This window comes from Penicillium hispanicum (assembly GCF_028827665.1).
Source record: "Penicillium hispanicum strain IBT 35686 chromosome Unknown utg000003l_segment0_segment0, whole genome shotgun sequence".
NCBI classification, from domain to species: domain Eukaryota; kingdom Fungi; phylum Ascomycota; class Eurotiomycetes; order Eurotiales; family Aspergillaceae; genus Penicillium; species Penicillium hispanicum.
In genome coordinates this window covers 2,919,660-2,932,882 of record NW_026623195.1, presented here as the reverse complement: position 1 = coordinate 2,932,882, position 13,223 = coordinate 2,919,660, and the positions used below count along the sequence as shown (strand labels likewise).

Sequence of the window (13,223 nt, the reverse complement as noted above, 5' to 3'; positions counted from 1 at the left end):
ATTCTCTAGCGGTTGGTGCTACCCAACTAAACTGGACTTGGGGTACCTCATATCATTGAGCAGCAGACAGGCGCATAGTGATCTTCTTTACTTCATGTGACTTAGAATCAATGCATCAATGACCTTTTAATGTGTCGGCATTTGAAACCGCTTCGTTCCATGGCTGTTCCAACCAATCTCAAAACACGCTCATGCTATTATACAACCTCTAGATACCGAATACACCGTGAAAAGAGGTCTGTGGTATACCTTGGGGCCCAAAATATGATGAGGTCTAAACAACGTTGTACCGGCCACTGGCAGGGGCACGGGCATCGCTGTCGGCGGCCGCGATGGTTCCCTCCTTCAGCAGCCGCATGAGCTCGCGCATGGCGTTGGTAACGGTAATCTCCGTTTCACCCTCAACCAGAATATACAGCTTGGGATTCTCGTTGGGGCCAGGCTCTTTGCCTGTTGCATAGAAACTACCCTTGGTCGTGATCGATGTACCAGTAGCTTCGAGGATCTTGGCGACATTGGTACGATTGGTGACGGCCCAACGAGCTTTCTCTGTGATGTTGAAAATTGCGTTAGCCATTTCTTGGATATCATGACGAAACATAGGGATGGAAACTTACGAGGGAAGTCATTAATCTCAAGAGTGGCATGGAATGCACCTGCATCCGGTCCACGATTGTCGATAGGAACGCCGGATCTCATGACACCTGCCTTGCTCAAGCGAGCGTGGATATCGGCTACGGCAGAACCAACCTTGTCGAGAGGGTTCTTCGAGGCGGCTGCAGGGTCCTTCTCTGTCCTGTGCACGGTGATCTTGCCGTCGAGATCGATACCCTTCGGAACGCCCGAGAGTGGCGCAGGGGCAGGAGCAGCGGCAGATTGAACAGAAGAAAGAGCCTTGTTGAAGCGCTCTTCGTCCTTTGCTGCCTTGTCTTCCTTCTCTTCCTCTTCTTCGCCCTCCTCACCGGTTTTGTATGTCCGACGTTCACGCATGCGAGCAGTCTCGCGCTCCTGGTCAAGGCGTTCCAGACCCTTGCCACCAAACCCGGAAGCACTAGCCTTCTCCTTGCCAGCCTTAACTTTCTCCAGGAAAGTATCAACCAGCTTCTGAACAGGTTCCGGAACCTCTTGTCCACTCTGCTTGAGCGCCTTAGCGATATCCACAGAGTACCGTTCTTGTTCTTCGGTGAGGAAGGTGACAGCGGTTCCTGTATTCCCGGCACGACCTGTTCGGCCAGCCCGGTGAACATAATCTTCCAAATGGTTGGGAGCATCGTAGTTGACAACCAGCTTCAGCTGCTTTACGTCCAGACCTCGAGCTGCTACAGAAGTAGCCACCAAGACAGGGAAAATGCCGGCCTTGAAGTCTTCAATGGTGGAGTCACGATCAATTTGGTCTTTGCCACCATGAATGGACATACAGGGGTAGCCTTTCCGCATGAGTTCCTTGAGCAAACTGTCTGCTGACTCTTGACGGTCGACGAAGATCAACGCCCGCGCATCCTCGTTCGAATCATCTGAGTATAAGTTTCCAAGCAGCTCCAACAGACGAACGAATTTTTGGTCTTCGTTGCGCACCTCGACGATCTGGGTAATCTCGGGGGCGACAACACTCTTGCCACCGACCACAATCTCCACTGGCTTCTTCAATGTCTTTCGAGCTAGAGCCTCCATATTGCGAGGAAACGTAGCAGAGAAAAGAACAGTCTGACGATCGGGCCGAACGTTGGCCATGATCTTCATTACCTGAGGTTCAAACCCCATATCAAACATGCGATCTGCCTCGTCGAGGACGACATAGGTGACACGCCGAAGATTTGTCACTCGGCCAGCATTTGCGGCGAGCAGATCGATCATCCGCCCCGGTGTGCAAACGACAATCTCGGCACCTCGCTTCAGATCCGCGATTTGATCCTTGATGGGAGCACCTCCATAAGCACAAACAGCACGAAGACCCAAGGCTTTCAAAAACGGTTTGCAATCTTTATGAATCTGGGTTGCCAGCTCACGAGTAGGCGTCATTATCAAGCTAATGGGGCCTTCCATACTATCCAGTGGCCTTTGGTCCTTGATATGCCGGAACATTGGAATAAGGAAGGCCATGGTTTTTCCGGAGCCAGTTTTGGCGACACCAATAACGTCTCGACCGGACATGACAGAAGGAATTGCTTGGGCTTGAATAGATGTGAGTGCCTCGAAGCCCAGTCGCTCGACGACATCCAAGGTCTGTACTCCCAGGCCGCACTGTGACCATTTCTGCACGGGTTTTGGAATGTCGAGGCCACGCACCTTGATGCCGTCCAGTTCGAGACGCAAGTTTGCTACCTCTTCCTCGGTCATTTCGGCAAGATTAGATGGCTCATGATAGAACATCTTTCGGAAAGGTTCATATTCAATCTTCCCATGGTCCACTGTGGGGATTTCCTTCTTCTTTTTCTTGTTGGCCATGGCAAGGACATCGTCTGCATCCTCCTCACCAACAGCTGTGATGTCGACATCTTCTTCATCTCCAAACATGGCTTGGGGTTGCGAGTCCTTCTTCTTTGAGAACCTGGCCCCAAATGTCTTCTTGGGTGGGGCAGTTTCGGTCAATTCTGACATGAAGGCGTCCAACGGATCAACATCCTCGGCCTCGTCGACATCCATCTGAGTGGGTTCGGGCTGCTTGTTGGGTGCTTCCGCCATCTCGACATCGCCGTTCACGCGGGAATCTGTGGAATCAGGGACATCACCCTGTGTCTGATACGCAAGATGTTGGTTTTGGAGTCGCTCTTCTCGTCGTTCTGCTGCGGCTCGAGCGGCGGCCGCGGCTTCTTCCTCCGTTCCTCCATCTTGTATGTCCACATCATCGTCATCCACGGCATCGTCCGGTACGTTGTCCTTTCCATCGTCGAGTGGTGGGGTCGGTAACCGCTCCAGTTTCTTGCGTGTCGACTCCTCCTCGCCGAATCCTAAAGTCCGAGTAGCGGATGGCTTTTCAGCATCCGATGCTGGCTTTGCACCTAGACCGAAGCCACTGACGTTTCCTTTAGCTTTCAAGGGAGCAGAAGCGGGGGGCGAGGGGGTTGGTGGTGCTTTCAGCGGAACTTTGACCGCTTGTGGGACATTGATATCAGTCCCAAGAACAGCAGGTCCAGTGTTAGATGATGTGACGTTCTTTACGATAGTCTTGGGATCAAACTTCCCCGGGTATGGGGTAGCAGCCTGGGACTCAGTCGGGGTTGCAGGAGTTTGTGGTGAACCAGTAGCAGGAGATAGACCTGATTTTCGATCGATCGCTTCCAGAATATTGCGAGGACCGGCTGTTGCCTGCTCCCGTTGTTTACGTTCGCGCTCTGCCGCTTGCTTCTGTTTCCATGCCTCCAGCTTGGCTAATCGCTCGGCTCGTTTCTCCTCGTCGGTTGGTGCGGCGGGTGTAGGGGTTGAGACCTTAGACTTGGACGGCTGTGAGGGGAATAAGACATCTGATCGTAGTCCTGTAAAGGAAGGAATATATGTAGCACTCACCTCGAGCGACCGAGAATTGGAACGCCGGTTGGAACCACGATCACGGCTGTCCTCCCGTCTAGACTTGTACTTCAAGTCAGCAGAATCATCTATGCGCCTGCGATCGCGGTCGCGTGAATCATCTCGCCTCCCTCGGTAATATCTGTCACGGCTCCGGCGACGATAGTCCCGATCATCGTCTCGGTCTCGGGACCGTCGGCGTTCTCGGGACCGGTCTCTGCGACTGGGTCGGTAGCTGTCTTCGTCGCGTCTATCTAGGGAGTGATCGCGTCGCCAAGAGCCGTTTCGATCGCGGCCATGATCTCGATCACGATATCGCCGCTGCGATGCAGAGGACCGGTCAGAAATTGAAGCCGCGATACCAGGTGGGGGGCCATTGCCACATACCTCTGGGCTGCGGGACCTGCGAGAGGTGCGTCCATCATCCCGTCGACTTCTCTCATAACGATCATCGTCTCTGCGGCTTCGGCGGGATGACGAATATGTGCTGCCTACAGGAGATGGTGAGCGAGTATCCCCGTGGCGAGCCATTGTTGCAGGCCAACGATGAGTGAGTATTACTGAGACTCAAGAGCACCGGGACGTCGAGCAAGAGTGGCTGGAAAATTCACCACACTCCCACGCAAATCAGCCTCGAAGTGGTCAGTAGTGTAGGCTTTCGGGTCGTATCGAGTCCACCGAGGAACGTTGAGCGGCGAGGATGCATTTTCGGCTTTTGCGCCTGGGGGGATCGATGTCACGTGCATCACGTGATCCACTAGTCCCAGAACGGAGAGACCCAAACGAAGCTCGGACGCGACTTAGCACCAGCCTCCCGCTCCGCTTGCGTCAGGAGCCCCTTCTACGCCTGTCTTCCACTCTCCACCAATTTGCCATTGTTGGTAGCATCAGACAGACACCAGCATTCCCCAGCGATTGTGCATATGTCTTTGCAGTGGATTTCTCGTGCAGGTGTCCTGCGACACCTGCACCGCACCGATGCTCTATCTCGCCCTACTCGCGTGATCGGAGTGCAGAACCAGCTTCGCCAGCTTTCGCTCGTATCAAACCCCCGATTGACAACGCCGCGGGCAGCACTTTTACCCTCAATTGTCTCTCAGCGCTCGCATTCGTATGCGACTAAATCCACTACTCCCAAGTCGAAGAGCCCGCGCAAGAGCAGCGAGGGAAAGCGCAAAAAGCAGAAGCGCGTCTTGACCGAAGAGCAACTGGAGAAGAAGAAGAAGCGGGAGCAGAAGCAGCACATTAGGGAGCTAAAGAAAGTTGCTCTGAAAACACCGAAGATGCTCCCTGAACTCCCCTTCCCGCTTGCCTTCCAAGCGAACTATTCCCAAATCAGGGGACAATACAAAGATTCGAAGGAGGCGTTCAAGGCCGTGGCTTCACTTGTTCGGTCCCTCGGCCCCGAAGAGCGTGAGGTAAGATGGAATCTTGAATTTGATTATTAATTGCAACATGACTTGCTAACCTACCGTATCAGCGCTTTCAAACCCAAGCCGAAGAGAACCGCGCTGCCAACCAGGCTTCGTACGCTGCGTGGGTCAATACGCACACCCCTAATCAAATCCGAGATGCCAACACGGCTCGCCGGAACCTCGCTCGCATTCTCGACAAATCTCTCCAACTTATCAAGGATGAGCGGTTGGTGAAGAAACCCGCTACTGCCTTCGCGCTCTTTTGCAAGGACCGCCATGCCAGCGGCGACTTGAAGCACATGTCTATGAAGGACTCTAGCGCACGTATCACGGAGGAGTGGAAGAGCATGACCGATGCCGAGAAGAGTGTAGGTTTTGCCCCGATTCGTGATCGCAGCATGAATGACTGACCCGTGAGCACAGCGCTACTTCCAAAGCGGCATCGAAGAAAGGGAGCGATATGCCCGAGAGTACCGCGAGGTATACGGCGAGGAGCTCCCCTCGAGCCGCAGGTCCAGCCAGCCGGAGTCGGAGGTGGAATAAGCAGGGAAACGTTCATTTTCATTGCCTGTATTTTGTGACGGCGGTCAGTTGTGACGGTGTTCTAGACGGACGGGTTTGGTTGAAAAAGGTTTGGGTTTGGGTTCGGTGTCGCCTGCCTTTGTACTTGTGTTTCACATCTCCCCCATGTCGCTCGATTCCCTTTTCCTTTTGTCGCTGTATTGTAGCTGCTTCGATGCGTCCTCTTTGATTAATGTCACCCCATTGTACGTTGTCTTCCGACTTGTAGATTATTGTTCTCTTTGTTTACCTCATCTACCCAACATTGTTGGTTCACTATCATTTACTGCCGAAGGAGCCTGCAGTGTTTCTCCAGGGAAAATGTCGACGTTCGGCAAAGGACCCTGGCGCAGCGACCCCCGCACTGGTGGATATTTGCTCCGAGATGCCAAAGTGGCGGTGAGAGAACACGATGCGGTGCACTTGCAGGGCAGCCCAAGCCCGCTCTGCAAAGAGGCCTCTAGTTCAGACCGTGGTGTATGCCCAGTTTTGGCCCGCCGGAGTACCTCTTAGTGCTCCGGGAGGCGTATCGTGGTGTGACATGGTGGCTCGGTGCGGACGCAGGCGTAGATGGAAGGATGCCCACGCCTGCGTTGGTAATATAGAGAGCTCTCTCCGGCGTACCGGTCTTGGGGATTTCCCCTGCATTCTTACAATGGGTCTAACACCTCACCCCGGTCTTACAGGATTGTTATATTTGGTTGCGCTTCTATCATAGGACGATGCAGCTGCGGCCTTTGTTTTGATGATTCTATGCAGACGGAGACGGGTCCACCCGCGGGCACTAAGCAAGTCGACCTCGGGCGTCGACAGCACTAAAGTCTCGGGCTGAGTAGAGTGAGTGGCTGAGAATCGGGCATCCATGGATGGCATAGGAGTGTATCCATGGATGAAGAGGCCCTGCGATCCCTGGTTGATGCGGTGAACGGAGAACTATGATGTGCAAAATATCAGTGAACACACTACCTCCACAATACATCCTATCGCATCACAAAGTAAAGAAAAAGAGTGCAGGGTGGTTCCCATGCACGGGCTGATGGAGGGGGACGCCTGTTATCGATAGGACGACGGGTGTGCTGCATCCTGTACGATGCGCATGTCGCCCACCAGTAGCGTGTCTGTGCGACTCGGCGTCGACGATGCAAGAGGATTGTAGATGCACATGCAGTGAGCCTATGCGTGAGGACTCCGACCTCGAGGATTTGGCTCGCGACTCGAAACTTAACCCGTCAGCGATCGCAGTTTGTCCCAGCCATCGCTTTTTTTTCTTGGTACGCTCTAGTTTTTTTTTCTGGGCTGAGGATCGCCCCAGGAGTTCGTGAGAGTGAGTTCGCGAGTGTTTAATTTCCGAGATTGTTGCGCACTGCACCACAAGAAGACAAACCACAGATCGTGGCGATTGCAGTCTGTGTATGAGAAAGCGAGAGTAGGAAAAGAGAAGAGGCGAACAGCCCGGTGTTAGGGTACTTGGATGTCTTCGACGATCGCCCACCGCCCCGACGCCTTCTCCATTTCCATCCCTGCCCTCAGCAGATCCGATCCCTTCTCTGACCTCTCCCTCTTCGATTCCTCAGGATCTTGAAATCGAAGTGTTTTTCTCTTCCTCGTGAGATCACGCCGATCGGATAACCCGCGTATCGCGTATCGCTACTCCGAACAGTCCTTGACGAGCACCTCGAATCGCGCCGGTCGTGCAGGGAGGCTATTGTTGACATTTGTCGGGCTTATTTGCTTTTGCCGCCGAATTTGACGATTGACTAAGTCGAGTACTTGTGCCCCCGAGTCCTGATCGATCGTGCCATCACCGCAAGTGCATACTTGACTCATCGCCAACCCGCGAAACGCTCACCTGCGGGGGGTTCAACAACAACCCACCACCCCATGTGTCCTCACCCCATAATCGAGTGGACGGGTCATTGAGAGGGCCAGCGGAAGAATACAGCGCATGCGATCCCAGCATGGAGATCCTGGCGTCCGTTTCCCACTATGTCTGCGCAGACAAGCGCGGGACTGAGGATGTCGCGAACACAGGACAGTCATGGGTGTATGCGATGGAGGCTCTTATGGATGACATTTGGGTCGCTCTGCTGGCAGGAAAATATGGAGATCTCTCGCACTCCTCGCAGCAGGTCAAGGGCGAGCCGAACGTCGAACTGGGCTTGCACTCCCCCGCGCTGCCCTGCTACACATGCCCTCCACCGTCCTACGACGACGCCGTGAGCGACCTGCCGCCGGAGTATTCTACATTTCCACCCCTTGCGGAGCAGAAAATGGCCGTACCCTCTGCTGCACCAGCCATGCCCGCCACCAAGTCTCGCACCCCGTCGCATCAGCAACTGGATGGTTTCATCGATTTGGAGAACCCGGTTGGAGTCCGAGAGCACAAGAAAAAGAAAGGCGGGGCGGCCAAGAAAGTCATACTGTCAACACCTGTTCAAAATAGCGGTGGCTCGGATAATGCAGGCGAGGATGCGGCGAACGGTGAGGGCGATGGCGGGGATGCGGGCGGTGGGGATGCAGGTGGTGATGGAGGTAATGGTGATGATGGGGGCGGTGACGACTGGAATGACTGGACGGCGAGCGGAAGTAAAAAGAAGAACAAGAAGAAGGAGCAAGAGGAAGAAGAGGAGCGACTTGCCAAAGAAGAAGAGGAACGAAAAGCTGCGGAAGCCTCCGCCGGTAATAATCTCAGCTGGGCTGATGAAGCCGACGAGGGCGGCGATGATTGGGCCGGCTTTGCGACGGTAGGAAAGAAGAAAAAGAAAGAAAAGGTAGGGCGACTACCCCGAAGACTCTTTCTTTCGATATTGTCTGATGTATGACTACAGGACGAGGCGCCTCCAGGCGGCTTTCAGGATGTCAGTCTCAACGACGGAGCACCTCAACTGGACTTGAGCTTCGACACGGGCCCGAAGACTGGCGGTACGGGATTCAGCTTCGGTGGATGGGGCAAGGACTGGGCCACCGGGGGCACTAAAACATCCGGCCTGGGAGGTATTGATTCAGCTTCGAAAGAAGAGCCCAAGGATACGAACCCTTGGGCAACCACCAGCAAGAAAAAATCATCCAAAACAGCCGCTGGCGGGTTTGATTTTGGTGATTTGGGGTCGCCTCCGGCTGAAGAAACGAAGGTCGATGACGACTGGGGTGCATTTACTGCAGTTGGGAAGAAAGCGAAGAAGAAGGGCATTGAGGAAATACCACCGCCGCCACCAGCACCCGAACCAACTGCCGAAGCCAAAGACGACGACTGGGGTATCTGGTCCAGCTCAGCCAAGGATAAGAAGAAAAAGAAGAGTCTACTTGATCCTGAACCCGAACCGGAGCCCGAGCCCGAACCAGAAGCTGAACCCAAAGCAGAACCTTTCTCAGAGCCCGAGCCTGAATCCGAAGCCGCAAAAATCCCCAATCTTCTAGAAGATCCCTCATACCTGGCTCTATCCAAGAAAGAGCAGCGAAAGGCTAAAAAAGACTGGGAGAAGAAGGTGAAGGAAGCTGAGGCTGTCGACCAAAAAGCTCGAGAGGAATGGGAAGCCAGGAAAGCGGAAGCAGAGGAAAAGATGAAGGCCCAACAGGAAGAGGAATCCAAGAACGCACCAGAGGCCGCACCCGTTGAACCAGAGAATGACTGGGGCTGGGACACGTCGGCCAAGTCCAAGGACAAAAAGAAGAAGAAGATCGATCTTCTGGCTGACCCAGTGCCTGCACCAGACCCACCACCTGCGGAAGATGAATGGATGGGTGCTTGGGGGACTGCTGGAAAGAAGAAAGACAAGAAATCTAAGGAGCCTGAGCCACTTATCGATGATTCGCCTCCAGAGCCCGCCAAATCCAAGGAACCCGAGGATGACTGGGGTGGATGGAATGTTACCACCAAGGACAAGAAAAAGAAGAAGGGCAAGGTCGAGCCTGAACCAGAACCAGAACCAGAACCCAAAAAGGAGCCTGAACCTGAACCTGAACCTGAACCTGAACCTGAGCCAGAGCCAGAGCCTGAGCCTGAGCCTGAGCCGGCGCCCCCTGAGGTGCCTAATGACCCCTTGTATGACGATTGGCACAGTTTATCATCCAAGGACCGAAAGCGGCGAGAAAAGAAGTTAATCCAGAAAGGACTTCCTATTCCCGGCAAGGACTTCGAGCTTCCCACTGAAAAACCACCAGAGCCTGAACCCGAACCACCAGCTGAACCTGAACCGGCACCTGAACCTGAACCTGCTCCCGAACCTGCTCCCGAGCCCGAGCCCGAACCCGAACCCGAACCTGAGAAGACGGCTGACGATGATGGCTGGGGAGCTTGGGGCGTCACCAAAGACAAGAAGAAAAAGAAAAAGGGCAAAGAAGTTGAAGAACCACCACCACCTGCTCCAACCCCTCCAGCCCAGGGACTGACTCCAGAGCCCGAGGCTGTTAATGATGGAGCCGATGATATTTGGGCGGACCTCGCTCCTAAATCCAAGACCACGAAAAAGAAGGCACTGGAAACACCCAAGGAAGAGAAGCCTGCAGCCAAGGGTTTCTGGGCATCTCTTACCGGAGGATCAGCACCCAAGACCAAGGCGACGAAGAAGCCAGACGATAAGCCCAAGCCAGTTGAGGAAAAGGAAGAACCACCTGAGGAGGACCTCCTAATTGACATTGGAGACGACCCCAAGAAACCGGAGCCTGAACCTGCGCCGGAGCCGGAGCCGGAGCCACAGCCGGAGCCTGAACCTGAGCCACCGGCTGAAAAACCGAAGAGTAAGAGCACCGGTAAGCTTTCTGTGGCTGAGCGCATCAAGGCCCTCGAGCAGAGCAAGAAGGACAAGGCCAAAGAAGAAAAGTTGAGTTCCAAGTCAAAGTCTAAGGAGAAGAAAGCAGAGCCCGAGCCTGAAGTGGTCCCTGAACCCGAACCCCCGGTGGAAGAGCCGAAGAGGAGCTCCAAATCCAAGACTGCGAAGAGCTCTTCTAAGAAGGAGCCCGAACCAGAGGAGGAAAAGAAGGTCTCTAAAGACTCAGTTCTCCCAGGGAGCTTCCCGGATGAGCCCGAGGTACCTGCAGAACCGGAGCCTGAACCAGAACCAGAACCGGAGCCTGAGCCTGAACCACCAGCTCCAGAGCCGGTGAAGAAGTCGAAGAAGGAGTTGAAGAAAGCCAAGAAAGCCGCGGCTACCAAGGCGCCTTCTCCGTCTCCGCCAGAGGAACCGCCAGCGCCAGAGCCCGAGCCCGAGCCCAAACCAGCGGCCGAGAAGGGTGCACCTCCTACACCCCCGCCGGAGAATGTAGAAGATGAACCTCCCAAGTCTTCAAAAAAGGAACGGGAACGCCCGCGCGTGGACCGAACCGCTACTAGTTCCGGCTGGGGATTCTGGGGAGCAGCGCCGCCGCCAAAAAAGTCCAGCAAAAAGGAAAGCAAGCCCGTCGAGGATGCGGAAACTCCCAAGGAGACCTCCAAAAACACCCCCAAGGAACCCTCCAAGAAAGAATCCACCCGAGATAGATCTCCGTCGGCGGCTGTGCGATCGAAGTCCACCAAATCTCGACCTAAGGAATCCGATCAGGAAATGGAGAGATCATCCACGTCTGATCGAGAGAGGCGACGGGGGCGAGAGCGGGAACGTTCGAAGCAGCAGCGTGCTAGCACGCTGTCAAATTTCATCCTTGGTGCACCACAAACTTCACGAACCAAATCAGCTCGGAAACCTACCAAATCTAGCTCGAAACCGGTGTCCAGGCGTGCATCAGTGGATGCGGACGGTGAGGCTGCCATGCCATCTCCGCCTCCCGACGTCAAACCTGAGATGCCCGATAAGGCAGCGAAGCTAATGGGCATGAACGGGACCAAATCCAAGCGAGACCGTCCGCGTGCAGAGCGGCGCAAGTCGGGTAAGCATTCAGTTGTCTTCAGAATCATGGCCAGGTCTAACGTATTTTCATTTTTATAGCTCCCCGGGACCCGTATGCGATCGATGATGATGACCTGGTCGTGGTCGATATGGAGGACGCTGAAGGACAATCGCCAAAGGAGGAATCGAAGGGGTCTGCCCCATCGAAGCGCAAGTCGAAGAGAGAGGTAAGTAAACTGATTCTACTTCCTACACAGTCCAGCTCCGCTGACTCCAAGCTTCCACCCCTCAGTCGCGTGCTAGACCCGATGATGAAGACGGTGTCCTCGTCGATGCGGAGCAAACACAACATGGTCCAGACGTGGTTTCAGGACCAGATGACCTCGCCTTTGTCGATGCGCCCCCAAAAGAACGCCGCTTGAAGCGTTCTAACACTGCACCCAAAAAGCAGGAGACTGGTGGACTCATGGGCTTATTTGGCTCACTGAGGAAGAACACACGCCCAGATATGCCGGACCGGCGAAAGTCTCGCTCCTATCGCGAGGATGAAGCCAAAGCTCTGACGGAAACAGAACGCGAAGATCCGCGCCGCGCACGACGCGACGACCGCCGCAGGCGGTCTGTCAAGCCTGATACGGACGCCGAGGGGTTTACAACCGATGCTGCTGGCGCTGCCGCCGGTGGTGAGACCGAGGTCGAAGATGCAGAAGCTCGAAGAGCCGCTCGTCGAGCCAAACGCTCATCTCGACAGGCTCCGTCTGACACACGCGAAGTAGAAGCGCGAGAGGCAGAGGAGCGACGTGCGAGACGCAAGGAAAAGGAACGAGCACGTGAGGCTCGTGAAGCACAGGCTCGAGCAGAGGAAGAAGAGCGCCGCCGCGAAGAAAAGCGCGCCCGCCGCGCTGCACGTGAAGAGCGACGTGCTAAGGAAGAGCAAGCCGCACGCGAAGCAGAAGCAGCGGCAGAGGCCAAAGCTGCTGAAAGGCGCGAACGCCGTCGCTTGCGAGAAGAAGAAACCGCTGCGAAAGCCAAGCGTCGCCGTTCGCGTGTTGAAGAAGTACTTCCGGACCCGATTCCGGCTGATGAACCAGAATATGATCGACGACGCGGCTCTCGCACCGCCGACGACCCGAAAGCTCGTCGTCGCAAATCGAGGCCTGCGCCAGAGAAGACTCGCGCGCCCATGATGGCCGGTGGCCTCAACCACGGTGACCACGGCGGCAACAAGAAGGACAAAATCTCTTCTTGGGTCTACTCGCAAGCCGATGAGCCCCCCGAGCCCCCGCCAATCATGCCTACGGTCATTGACATGCCCCCTGTAGCGGCCGCTGAAGAAGGTAATGCACCGTCTATGTCTTCGGACGAAGAAGCCCGCCGTGCCATGCACCGCAGAGCGCGTCGACGCGCAAAGCACGGTTATGTGCCCGACGAGGAGTTTGATGACCCCCGTCCCCGCCGCCGGGAATCCCGTCGAGATGGCGTGAAGAGTAGCTCTGGCAGCGGCGACCACGACCGTGACCGTGATCGGGGCATGAGATCTGGAAGTCGCTACGGTGCCCCAGTGCCTCCGAGCTCCGGAGCGAAGAAGTCGAGCTGGCTCCGTAAACTTACCAATCTCTGAACATGTGAGAGTTTACTCTATACCACCAGTGATCAAAATATGGTGTGGTTATTTATGATGATTTTTTATGTTTGTTTGTATACAGCTGGAGTGGTTGTTTTTTTTTTTTGCCTTTTGGTTGCTTTGTGCGAGGTTCGCAGTGTGACGGACTCTCTTTTGACGACAGATATGATATGAATCTATGACATTGCAATATACTCCAATCTATGTTTGCCTATTCGATCAGGACACTCCTTTGTAAAATACTTCGTACATTTCCTCAGAATGAATTTAAGCTCGCAATAACCTCATGATGATGTC

The 13,223-nt window shown here is 54.7% G+C and overlaps 3 protein-coding genes across 3 annotated transcripts; 2 read left to right on the top strand and 1 right to left on the bottom strand.

Annotated features, from left to right (window-relative positions):
• Positions 1–274: 274 nt before the first annotated feature.
• N7459_003528 (uncharacterized protein) lies at positions 275–4,035 on the bottom strand (the record flags this gene model as incomplete). The annotated part of the gene is made up of 2 exons (XM_056942712.1): positions 275–549; positions 618–4,035. The coding sequence occupies 2 exons, from the start codon at positions 4,033–4,035 to the stop codon at positions 275–277; spliced, it is 3,693 nt and encodes a 1,230-aa protein (XP_056802595.1).
• Positions 4,036–4,427: 392 nt separating this feature from the next.
• Positions 4,428–5,462, top strand: N7459_003527 (HMG-box domain-containing protein; the record flags this gene model as incomplete). Its single annotated transcript, XM_056942711.1, has 3 exons — positions 4,428–4,922; positions 4,985–5,287; positions 5,343–5,462. The coding sequence occupies 3 exons, from the start codon at positions 4,428–4,430 to the stop codon at positions 5,460–5,462; spliced, it is 918 nt and encodes a 305-aa protein (XP_056802594.1).
• A 1,976-nt stretch (positions 5,463–7,438) lies between these two features.
• Positions 7,439–12,923, top strand: N7459_003526 (uncharacterized protein; the record flags this gene model as incomplete). The annotated part of the gene is made up of 4 exons (XM_056942710.1): positions 7,439–8,224; positions 8,315–11,342; positions 11,402–11,529; positions 11,595–12,923. The coding sequence occupies 4 exons, from the start codon at positions 7,439–7,441 to the stop codon at positions 12,921–12,923; spliced, it is 5,271 nt and encodes a 1,756-aa protein (XP_056802593.1).
• Between the last annotated feature and the right edge of the window lie 300 nt (positions 12,924–13,223).